Source organism: Mytilus edulis, unplaced genomic scaffold (genome assembly GCF_963676685.1).
Source record: "Mytilus edulis unplaced genomic scaffold, xbMytEdul2.2 SCAFFOLD_1872, whole genome shotgun sequence".
NCBI lineage: Eukaryota > Metazoa > Mollusca > Bivalvia > Mytilida > Mytilidae > Mytilus > Mytilus edulis.
In genome coordinates this window covers 7,216-20,320 of record NW_027267028.1, presented here as the reverse complement: position 1 = coordinate 20,320, position 13,105 = coordinate 7,216, and the positions used below count along the sequence as shown (strand labels likewise).

Genomic DNA, 13,105 nt, shown 5'->3' with positions numbered 1-13,105 from the left:
CTTGGTCTATTTGCATATTAAACAAGGACACAGATGGATTCATGACAATATTGTATTATGGTGATGATGATGTGTTTGTAGATCTTACTTTACTGAACATTCTTGGTACTTACAAAATTATCTATCTGAAATAAACTTGGCCCTTTAAATACAGAGAAAATGTGTTTTTAAAAATTCAAATCTTTCACCAAATTAGTTAAAATTGTAAAAAATTGAATATAATGGACAATAACTCCTTAAGAGGTCAACTGTTGACTTATTTTTAGATCTTACTTGCTGAACATTATTGCTGTTTGCAGTTTATCTCTGTCTATAATAGTATTCAAATTATAACAAAAACGGCAAATTTTCTTTTAGAATTACCAATTGGGAGGAGGCAGCAACTGACAACCAGTTGTAGACCTCTTGACATAAAGTTATCCCTATTTTGAGTTGAGTGAGAGGTGGGAGATGTTTCTATGATTCCCCCACCTCCCAAAAGGTAAACAACACTGTTTAAATCTTATTCAGAAATTATAGGTGGGATTTTCTTTACGTGAGGGATGACAGGGTGTTCTCCTTTTCCAAAATTCCTCTTTTCTTATTCTCTCCTAATCCCATATCTGTTGTCCGTGTATTTCAGTATTTAATTTCACCTCCCCCCTCATATACCACATCGAGGGCTACTTGCACGATTCATTTTTGGAATATAACTAAGCTTAAATTTATTCAGTTAGACATACAATTGTAAAAGCCTTTCTCAACTACTCTTGGCGAAGTTGCTTTAAACATCTTTTCCACCATTTACACAGCTGTAGCGAGTCGGATAATTTTGTAAAACTATAGTTCTCCGATCAATTATCTTTTATTTCCCATTTTCTTTGTGATTTCAAATTTTGTTAGTCCCTTTTATAAGATTATATCATTCTTGAAGTACATACTATCGTGTTCCATTGTCAAATTCCGAAAACTGCAACACTTTATATATATTATTACTTATATTTTAGAAGTAAAACACCCGAAACGATTTTTTTTTGTGTATAATTGTTGTGAACTTAACCAAATTACCAATCTGTTTATCGCTATTTTACCTATGACAACGTTGTTAATTTGATTGACAACAAGCACGTCTGTCCGTTAGTTTCTAGCGATAATTTTTTCTTATAACTCGACTCCACTGAGAAATGAAATCATCAGTCAGCAAGATCAAAGAAAACCTATGTAAAACATCGATAAATCATTATTACACGAAATATACGGTGTGGTATACACCCATAATAAAATTTCGCATTGACACTTGTGTCCAACACCTATTTCCGCTTTTTTCCACTAAATTTCATAGAATTCTAACAAGAATCATTCCACCTGGCATCAGAAGTTTCTCAAATATTTGCTCCGTATAGCTTATCTCTTATTAGTTTTGATCTGACTGTGATCGATTTCATACTAACTATGAGTTCTTTACAAGATGTTCATGAAACACACATTTCTTGTCTCTATATACAAAAAAAGAAGATGTGGTAATATCCTGAATGAGACAACTCACTACAAGGGACCAATATTTTCAAACGAGTGACATAGACCGAAACATTAATTTTTAGTGCACCTATCTAACATATGGCTAGATCATATATCATTTGAAAAAAAACATCACCTTTACTACCTTTTTTCCCGGTCGTCAAATATTCGTATGATGCAGTTTCTGTCAAATCTTCCTCAAAGGTCAAGGTTTTTCAAGTTCTAATTTTACAAGACATCGGCACTTTTGCATATTCGATCTACTGAATAATAATATTTTGTATGGAAATATGAAAATCTGTTAGAGCATATGTTAAAAGTTATTTATATACCAAATGCATTTTGAAATATTGAATGTCGGATTTTAAATAAAGAGAAAATTCAGTGAAAATGATAAAAAATGCCTTCAAACCAAAATGTTTGTCTGAGATTCAATTGTTAAATCCATGTAACGATATAACATTTCAATTTAGTGTTAAAGATATTATCACATCATAAGATGAATGCAATTACGCTTCTTGTAAACTGAACAGCCAATTATAACAATCAATGCAGTTGCCCAAAATCATTTGTATGTGGTCAATATTTGGTTGAAAAACCCCAAATCTTAAAGTTCAATAAGGTTAAAAGATATTATACACAGGAAATTCATGTTTTAAGAGGAACGTCTGGAAACAAAAACTTTGATAATCTAATATTCATATGTTTTCTATGCTGTACCAAGTCAAGAATATGACAATTGTTATCTATTCGTTTGATGTGTTTTAGCTTTCGATTTTGCTATTTTAGTTTTTTCTCTGAAACTAATCTAAATCAGGTTCGTCCTTTACTGGCATTGCACGGGAAGTATTTGTGGATATCCATGTGCATATTTTTAATAATCTGGATGTACATGATGTAATCATAAAAAGTGCTAAATGTAGAAGGGGAATTTCGATAGACTGAATTTGAATTTATATTTGAATGATTTTTTTTTGTATTACATGAATATCCTATTGGTGTATATATATTGTTTTCTAACCATTTCGTATTCAGGGTAGTGAGAAAATAAAATGAGGATTAACATTGAATAAGAAATTCAATAACGGAATATATAAACAATTGATGAAGCAATCGAAGAATTATGATAAAAACTATATTGAACTCCGACAGAATGACGTTTAACTTAGTAAAATAAAATAGACATATAAAAGATAATGGTCCGAAAAAAACCCATGTTTTTACAGAAGACAGAAAACATAAATTAAAAAAAATGAACCTGCTCTATCCAAACATTTATTTTTACAGTGTAGTGTGTACGTAAAGAATTGGGACAAATTATATCAAAATTAAAGAAAAGTATAGAGACTGTAACTCAAATTAAGGACAATTATATGTAGAGTGGGTGTATAATACTAATTGTTGACCTTTATTAAATGGGACAAGATCATCAATTTATTAACATGTAATATTATTGTAAAGGGTTTGTTTGTTCATGTTATAGCATCACCATACTTATTATTGAATACTGTAAGTTTCTTTCTTAATTAACATGATTAACATTATTTTTATTTTTCACGTAAATGATATTCTAGTAAAGTTTCTATTTTCATGTAACGTTCTCCTCATACCGCATGCATGTAACACAAGAACACAAGATGAACAAGAGAGTATTTTATTAAGCTATCATATTATGATTTTATAATCTACGGTTTATTTGCCACGGTAGAATTGTATTGTTATTTTGCGTACATTACTATTTGATTATTGTCATGAATAGTCTATATTTTGTAAATGAAAGCTTGTAGTTTTGTAGTTAATACTTTTTATCAAGTACAAATATTAATGAGTAAAGAATATTTCATTACATTGTATATTTTTATAATGAGTATTTATGTTCGTATTTGGTTTCAGGACTCCATGTAATGTGTAATGATAAAAGACACATGATTGTGTGATGTTTATTTGATGTGCCGTTAACCTTACAAGTAGACCAAGGTCGGTCATTTAAAAACGTTTTATTCAACCGTAACATATACGTTAACGTATACGCATCTGCAGATATACCAAAAAATATTATGTGATCCCCAGCTTAGGCTATTATATGTTTTCCCTCTGTCCTAGTGGTATCTTTTGTCCCTCTTTTTAAGTCAGCTACCCAATAAGTTACTAGCATTATAAAGTAATTAGTTGCCCATCTGCATTAATGAAAGTCTAAACAATTAAAGCTCGGGACCACATATTGTTTATTGGTAAATCTGCATGGTTGCTAAAGTGTTTTATGTCGTTGCTAGGGACTTTGACCTTATCATGCTGAACATTTTGCAATTCAAAGTTTCTTTCTTTCTCTAACCTCTTTTGACATATTTGAGTTTTGAGCAAAAAAAACATAATTTCGGACCCGGTTCCCTAGGGTCATACCCGTTGGTCCAATAATTTTGAACCCACATTATAAATATAGATATTAACAAGTCACACATTTTATGTGTTACCTTTCATCAGCCATTTTTAACGGTAAATGAGTAAACTGGATAACAAGCTAAGGTCAAAATCTAGATCATGACCTTGACCTTTGACCTTAGGTCAATTTTCATTGTCACGTGAATTTATGATCAATGGTGAAGATCCTAGGTGGCTACAACTTACGGTTTCTGAGTTAGAGGCCAACCGATATTTTTTTAATAACCAAAGGGGCATAACCCTACCAATGAGTCGTTGAATCATTTCGAACAATATTACGAAGAACAGGTGTATGGTCCTGAACATTTCGATCCTTATGATTTTACTACCTATTATGGTTACGGAGTTAAAATGATAACAAGGTTTTCAGTGTTAGGGGAGATAACCGCTATAAAGAGGTCGTGCCCTTATTACAAGATAGCTTTTGGTCAACCAATACTAGATACCATATATCATTTTATCATGTCTGGTATTCCCCCCCCCCCCCCCCCCCCCCCCCCCCCCCCCCCCCCCCCCCCCCCCCCGTGCTGCATTTTCTATTGAATAAGGAATATCATCCCTTCGTAAATTTTACGCACGCCATCACGAGTTGGTTGACGTTATGGAATAACCGTTTCACAAATGATATCAGATATGTTCCTTACGTCGTAATAATAATACCCTTCCCTTGTATGAATGTGACCTACCGAATTAGACTATTTACCGTATTTGTTATAACATGAGCAACACGAAGGGTGCCACATGTGGAGCAGGATCTGCCTACCCTTCCGGAGCACCTGCGATCACCCCTAGTTTTTGTTGCTTATTCTTTAGTTTTCGATGTTGTGTCATGTGTACTATGGTTTGTCTGTTTGTCCTTTTATTTTTTAGCCATGACGTTGACAATGTATTTCGATTGTCCCATTGGTATCTTACGTCCCTCTTAAGAACTCTTATTAAAACCATAGACGGGACAGTCTAGTGTTTATAATGAATGTAATTCCAGAAAAGCGCTTCGGTTGCATAAAGATAATATTGCGTTGTTTTCATTGTTCACTTAATTTAAGCATTATAACTACTCCTAAGACTTTTCAACTTCTGTTACTAATCTGAATATTGATTTTCATTTCCAGAGTTATAACCGTATCATAATAGGTGTTTTTTGTTGGTGTTTTTCTCTTTGGTTTAAAGTTATTATTTTTAATGAGACCCTATTTAAGTTAGTTCACAGAATATATGATATAATCCGAACGAGGTCTTCTTAAACCACTTGTAACACGAGAACTTTTAGATCGACTTTGTTGTATCTGATTGGCAATTAAATCCAGAGCAATTGATCTCATCGCTGGCGCTGAATAATTTGCATTTGCATAAGGTTCGGAATCAATTAATGAATTTCCATCTTGTTCATCAGCAATATCATATTCAACACTTTCCTCTTGTAGCGGAGTTCTTGTTTTTCTATATGATAACATGCTCTCACCCGTTATTTCTAGCAGTGATCTATCGGAATTCCTGGATTCTCTATAAGATGGTTGAGAGTTCTTATCTGAACTGAAAGGACTATTCAATCCTGAGATTTTTACAGGCATTTGATAGCTTTTATTTTGAGAAGTGTATCTGTTATCTGTTTTAGGTGACACCCTTTTTGACTGATAATGCCAATCACTCTCTCGATCAGGTTGGGGCATATTGTATTTTACATTCCCTAAGCGATGACCAAATAAATTAATTTCTAACCCTCGGTCGCTTGCATGTTTTTCACTGATTTTTCCTTCAAAATTTAAACTGGTCATATCCAGCTTAAATGCTCTTATATCCTTTTTACTTCTATCAATAACTCCCGAGTCAGCACTTGGTTGATATCTTAATAACGGAAGGGATTTTTCATGAGCTTTGTCAATAGATGGAAGATGTGTAAAACTGGGTACATCTCTTCTTGGTGTTGTTTCCTTTACTAGTCTTTGTACTTCGGGCTCAATTTTCTGTGTTTCTATTGGTGGAAGAACAGGATATGACGTCATATTTGTTTTCGTAACGCTTTCCTGTTGATCATGTAATTTTTCATAGTTGTCTGAGTTACTTTTTGTTAAATATGACGACACTCGATAATATTGTCTAGGGAATGGTTTGTTGTATGCTCTCGAGGTTAAAGATTTTTGATCTGCTTGATTTGATGAAGCTGATGATAATTTTGTAATGCTATTATGGATAGTCATACTAGATATATTCATTAAAGTTGAGGATATATTGCCAGTTTTTGTTCCACGAGATGTTATCTTGGCAATTCTCGGAAGTGGTTTATATGAAGGCGTACAATTGGTTGGAAAACCCTGGGTTCGGTCATACTTAATAGGAAATAATACTTGTTTATGTGACGAATGGACCACTTTCGGCCATTCTCCTTTATTTGTTGCTGCTTTCATTGGTAATTGACGTTCTTTCTTCTTCTTCTTCAGTTCCCTAACGCTTTTTCCCAATTCCCCTCTCTTTGCTGTTACATATGACGGGAAACTATCAACTGTCGAAGAACTTGCCGAAGAAATTTTATCAGATTGCTTAGTTTTTGAAACACTGAAAAAAAGACACAACATTAAGTTTCCAATGGAAACAAACTAATAAAAGCCCAAACATAAAAATAAAGATTATTTAAAGCGCTAGTGTAGAATTAAGATTGATATAAAATCATACACGAATTATAAATAGATAGCTAGATGTCGTAAGCATTTAACGACGGACATACACACAGACAAAATAAAAGGACAGACAAAGATAACTACTAAGAAGATTCATTTTGATTTGAGAAAGATACATCACGAGGAATGAGATGCAGTGAAAGACGTTGACATAAGTCATATCAATATAAAAAAGAGAGAAACATATTTATTTGATGAATAAATAGGAGACAGAGTAAAAACCGGATGTACTCTTAATAAATTCTACCATCTGTAATGTTCACCATTAAATGGAAAGCTTCATTTTTTCATTTAGAAGCTTTCATAAGCTATATTGAGATCAAGATTTTGCCATACAAATATAATTAAATCGCAAGTCTTTGAATATGGGTTAAACTGTGAAATTAATACAGTATTTTATATATTTATTTATGTAGTAAAAGTACACCACACATGCATTTTTAATCAGTTCTGAAAAGAAATGGAACGGTCACAATGGAATAACTGGAAAATCATATTACCAAAAAAAAATTAGTATTTGTTGTAACCAATTTATTAAAATATAAAATAAAAAAAGTTTTTAAAACATTTGTATTTAACCTTTAACGACCCTCAGTTAAATCACATTACATGCGAAAGTGAACTTAAAGGACACTGCCAGCTTATATTTATTTATTCTTTATTAGAATCCCCTTTATTTAAAATCTACGTTATTGAATAAAATAACATTTGTCCACGAATTGAATGCGTAGGGGGGGGGGGGGGGGTTCGTTGGACTCACAAACTCGACTTGAACAGTCACAATTCGAACAGAACATTGACTTTAACAGTGCTTATTTGCTTTTCAAGGGGGGCCGAACCCCCCGACCCCCCTGCCTACGGGTATGATAAATATTCCCGAAGGATAGCTTAAATAAAAATAAAGAATAATTATTTTCTTGTAGTTCTCGAAATGAAAAAATGTGATATATTGATTCATACTTTTCAAATGACATGTAAAGAAAGCACATAATAAACTCTGCAATTGCAATTATGTAGATTTCAATTGGAGTAGATGAACTTTTACATTTTAGAAAAAATATTTGGGAAACAGGTAGTTCAAAGACAAGTTTTGATAAAACGCTGCGAGTTTCCAAATAGCTTGAACGATATCAGTTACCAAATATCTCATAATTAAAATCAAAATACGTCATAAGGAATATTTAAATGTTTAATATTTTACTTTTTCCATGGTGTCTTTGTTCTACAAATTTGTTTCCTATCTACAATATTTCCACACAATGTCATTGCGTGTGATAACACACTTTTTAAGAAAATGCTCTTAAAATGTGTTTGATCATGGAGTTTGATATAAATCTTTTTCGAAGGGCATTTTAGAATTTTCAAAAATTGTTTGCCTATCTTTGTGTGACACTAGCTCGACCAATAATCGACTATTTTAGAGTTGCAAATAAAGATTATGCACATCTTCAAATCATGGTCAACAGAATTCTATAGTAGAAAGAAACAAAAATCGAATGTATCAATATATTATACGCAGCCTCCACAGGGATGAATATTTCACTATCAATTCAGGATTAGATTTTTATTAAAGATAAAACTAATTAAGATAAGGAGATTGGGTAAAATGAGTGTCAATAATAATGAATAAGAAAAATACCCGCCATAGTAAAAATGAAGTAGACACAAGCAATAATATGCAAACATACTGGCTTCAATAATGAGAACAAATCTAACTTATAGTCGGCTACAAAGGCCCCGACATGAAAAATGTCAAGTATTTCAATTGAAAGTACATGTAGTACTAATCGCCTAATCTATGAGAAAAGAGTTTATGAAGAGAAATATAAAAAAGAAGAATCAACGGCAGCAAGACAAAAATTCTCAAATACATTAAGAATATGGCGAGGTTAGTTATGTCTTGATCGTAATCAAAGGTACCAGCTAGGCTTATATTTTTTTACGTCAGATGCGCGTTTCGTCTACATAAGACTCATCAGTGAAGCTCAGATAAAAAAAGTTAGAAAGCTAAACAAGTATCAAGTTGAAGAGCCTTGAGGACCCAAAATTCCGAAAAAGGTTGTACCAAATACTCAAACTCGGAGACCAAAGTGTTACAGCACAATATGAAAACAAACTGTAGAAATCAGTGGCTTAACTAAAAAGATCAGTACGATGAACCAAAGCATCTAACACAAAACAACAGATACAAAAAGCCGCAATAACAACACTTGAGGTGACTAAAATTCAGATCAAACCAATAACAACTAATGAATAAATCAAGTTCTGTCTGAATCCTAGATCAAAACCAAACATCGGTCGTCCCACTGTCTATATAACTCTGATCAGTTCTTAATATTATTCCATAATACGGCTTTATGACGTCAAATACGTTGACTCGGCCTTAATAACTTTCACCCGGACATATCAACGACGTCATAATGTGTGAACTGGCATTGATAAGTTTGACCCGAACTTATAAAGTCAACTTTCGGTTGCTGGTGAAACTAAGAAACACTTCCAAATGACGCAAATACAGCACGATAAATCGGTTATCAGGTTTACTGCATATTGATATTTAAAATATCAGCTGCTCGACACAATATGAAGACATTTTGATCTCGTTCGCTGCGCTCACTCGACAAAAAGCTTCATATTATATCTCGCAACTGATAGTTTACGATATCAACATGCAGACGACCTGATAATCGGTAATAACAGGATGTATATATCATGTTATCCCAGACTAAAATACAAATTACTACACATCCAAAGGATTTAGTTAGGAGACGAAATAAACAGTATGAGAAATGATCGGTGATATTTTTACCCCCACAAAACACCCCAAAATAAGAATGAAATATCCCGTTTTTGATATGAAAATACAGTCAGACTTTTTAACCAAATCTTAGAAAAGGGTTTATAACAGTATACATGTACTCATTTATGTCAGGCGTCAATCTGCAAACTTTCATGTTCTATAATATAGTGTCCAGTTATCTATTCGTTGTTAAATTTTGCTTCACAGTACATTAAGGTAGTCTTAGCAGCTTTCGTCCCTTAAACTCATACAATTACCACATATTCTGTTTATATAGGAAAACCAATGTCATTATTAAATGTGTTACCTTAATGGGGAATCATGAATAGTATCAGAGTGAGAAGTGGTCTTTCCCCCACTTGTTAACATCAAAACATCCCTTTGTGATCCGTTTGAGGGAACATTCTGTCCATCTATTGCATTGTACATTCCAGAAATAAATTTATTGACTTCTCTGTACAACACTATTTCATCTTGAAATGCTGAATTTTTTTACATCCACAGTAAGCTTCAATACAGTCGATGAATTTTCTTGGAGATAGTCCAAGTCATTCGTCTTTGCTAACTCATTTTCTAAAAAACAAAAGTTATATGGAATAGTTTTGTTGATGTATATATTTTAATAATCTGGTGCAAGAAAATTGGTAAACAGCTAATGTTTTTACTACCACTGGGTCGATGCCTCTGCTGGTTGACGGTTAGTCCCCGAGGGTATCACCAGCCCAGTAGCCAGTACTTCGGTACTTGCATGAAAATACAGATTTTTTGTGTTATTAAACTTTGCTGTTACAAAATGCTAGAAATTATATAAATTAAGAAATGTATCTCCCTCATGCAAAGCTCTGATTCCTTTCACGGATTTGGCTATCTTTTTGGACCTTTTGGATTATACCTCATCACCTTTTATATAAGCTTTTGGATTTCAAATATTTTGGCCGCGAGCATCACTGAAGAGACATGCATTGTCGAAATGCGCAGCTGCTGCAGGACAATTGGTACTGTTAATGTTATCAATAAGAATTAGCATACACATATCACTTTTAAATCATTCCAAAAAAAAAAATATTGTTCATGTCATTGTTCTTATCTTATTAGAAATGCACTCTTTCTTATATTTTCATACAAACGGCTACAAAGGACGGATTATCATTATATATCGCACTATGACGTTGTTGATATGTAGAAAAAACTAGCCAACCTTGTACACTATAGGCGCTTTTTGTCTCCAAAAACTCGAATCAAAACAGTAAGAAGACCAAATGCAGTACAAAGATGAAAACATATTAACCGATTCGCATGTTGACATGCATTTTGTATGCAATATGACTACATGATAACTTTTAACTGAAAAACAAAATTTTGATAGAAACATCACCTTTGGTACAAACAGAAATGAACCAATTTATCATTGTCTTTTAATTTTTTTGATAATTTTTTGATAAAATGCTAAATGAAATAATGACTTTAATTGAAGTTGATATAGAAAATAAAATGGATAAGCCCATAAACACAAATAACACTCTCAAACCTGAATTAATGTCGTCTGATTCGACCAACACCACTGTGTAGGTGTGCCCACTTATGCATTGAATAGCTGCTATTTGGAAAAACTGATGCAAAAAGGAATGTAATGTTTGTGCAGAAGTTCTTTTGTTTAAAACATCCATTATTTATTGTTAAATGTAAAATGAGACTTCCGGTTTCAGCGTTTTCCAATTTAATATAGTATGATCCATTACGAAGAGCTTCCTTGATATCTTCTAGCTTTTGTATTAGAACGTTCACATCGAAATTCGGGTCCTTCAAATACAAAGTACAGCGAGTCGACTCTCCATCTTAAACAATAAAAAGGAAAATAGGAAATATACATTAGAAAGTATACATTTTGTTAACCATTGTCCGTCTGTACGTCCGTCCGTTTGAATGTTGGTGTCATAACTTAAACCATTCTAGATTTATGCCACTTACAATTTGAAAAAAAAGTAATACATTTTTCGTTTCCATTTTCTTTCTTTAGTTTAACCAAATGTAATGAAACTTATACACAATGCTTATTACAACAAATATAAATCAAGTTTGAGTTTTGGTGATGTCACTTTAACTGTTCTAAAGTTATACCCCTTTGCAAATAGAAAAATTGCTGCATTGCTTTCACTTAAGTTTGCCTCAACCGTAAATAGTTATCAAAGGTACCAGGATTATAATAAATTACGCAATTATGAAACTTACACACAATGATTATTACCACAAAACTCAGATCAGATACAAATGAGAAGCATTGGTTTGTGTAGCATTGCTTTTACCGTTCTTCACTTATCTTATCTTTCCGATACATATGTCAATGTATGCAGTTGATTTAGCATGTATAATACTGTCAAATAAATGTGCAGAAAGAAACGGAATATTTCTTCTGCCGTATAAAGTGAGGTAGAAATCAATGTTGTGTCAGGACAGAGTTAAAATTTGTAGTGGTCTTAATCATTAAGAGATTTGTTCATAAGATTATCTGTTTTTTATATCAATAATATGGTCATTTTTATAAATTCCTGTTTACAAAACTTTCAATTTTTCGAAAAACTAAGGATTTTCTCATCTCAGGAGTAGATTACCTTAGCCGTATTTGGCACAACGTTTTGAAATTTTTGGTCCTCAATTCTCTTCAACTTTGTACTTATTTGGCTTTTTAACTGTTTTGATATGAACATCACTGATGAGTCTTATGTAGACGAAACGCGCGTCTTGTCTATTAAATTATATCCTGGTACCTTTGATAACTATTTTGTAGAATAATAACAGTTAATAATAAGATACAATATATATTGCATTCGTGCATAGATGATATTAGAAAATATATTAGAATAGAGTGAGAATCACAAACCTAAAATTTTGATAGTATTGTTTAATGAAACACAAGTTTATGCTTTTTATGCATTTTTGAGTGCAAAGATCCTTTTTACGCCACCTTAGGTGTTCTCGTCAGAGTGTTAACCCCCCCTCTCCATAAAAAAGAAGAAACAAACTAATTTTTCATACCTAACATTTCTTTAGTAGCTGTTTTTATCTTAATGTCATTTCCATAATAGAGGTCAAAACAGGGTTTGTCTGGTGCTTCCTGTAACTGCCCTAAAAGTACAAACTCATTACATCAACAACAAAAAATTCACAAATTTTGCATTCTAATAGTTACCTAGGTTGTTATTTGTCTAATCTTTGTGAAAAAAACCATAAAGGATTTTATGCAATATACTAGAAATATTATTAAGTGATAGACAAGTTAAATTTATCATGTTTATGAATAAGCAAGTTATCATTCAAAATGGGTGAAGGGTTCACATGCGAAGTCAGTTGCTTAAACAATACAGTTAACAAAGCCTGAAATTTTGATTCTCTCTTCAGTTGCTAATATTGATTCAAGACTAGACATACCTGTTGATACTGTTTGTAATGCTTTTTTGTTATTTTATATTAATATGGATCTTGTCTATATACCAGCTTAGATTATTTGGAACATCTATTATTTTTCACTTCTTCGTACTACATTTGTATGAACATTAAGATTATTCTCCTTAAATCTGTACAGGGAAGTTTTATCTAGCTCTAATTTCATAGTTTTATTGTTTATATTCACCCCAATTTGTATCTAGTCTTAAATTAGGTCTTTATATGACTGAACTTTTTGGTATTCCTAATTATT

The 13,105-nt window shown here is 32.5% G+C and overlaps 1 protein-coding gene across 1 annotated transcript; it reads right to left on the bottom strand.

Annotated features, from left to right (window-relative positions):
* Window positions 1–5,487: 5,487 nt before the first annotated feature.
* LOC139504777 (uncharacterized) lies at window positions 5,488–9,898 on the bottom strand (the record flags this gene model as incomplete). The annotated part of the gene is given in 2 exon segments (XM_071294740.1): window positions 5,488–6,489; window positions 9,719–9,898. Coding segments are annotated over 2 exon segments (1,124 nt in total), but the record flags the coding sequence as incomplete, so codon positions are not given.
* Between the last annotated feature and the right edge of the window lie 3,207 nt (window positions 9,899–13,105).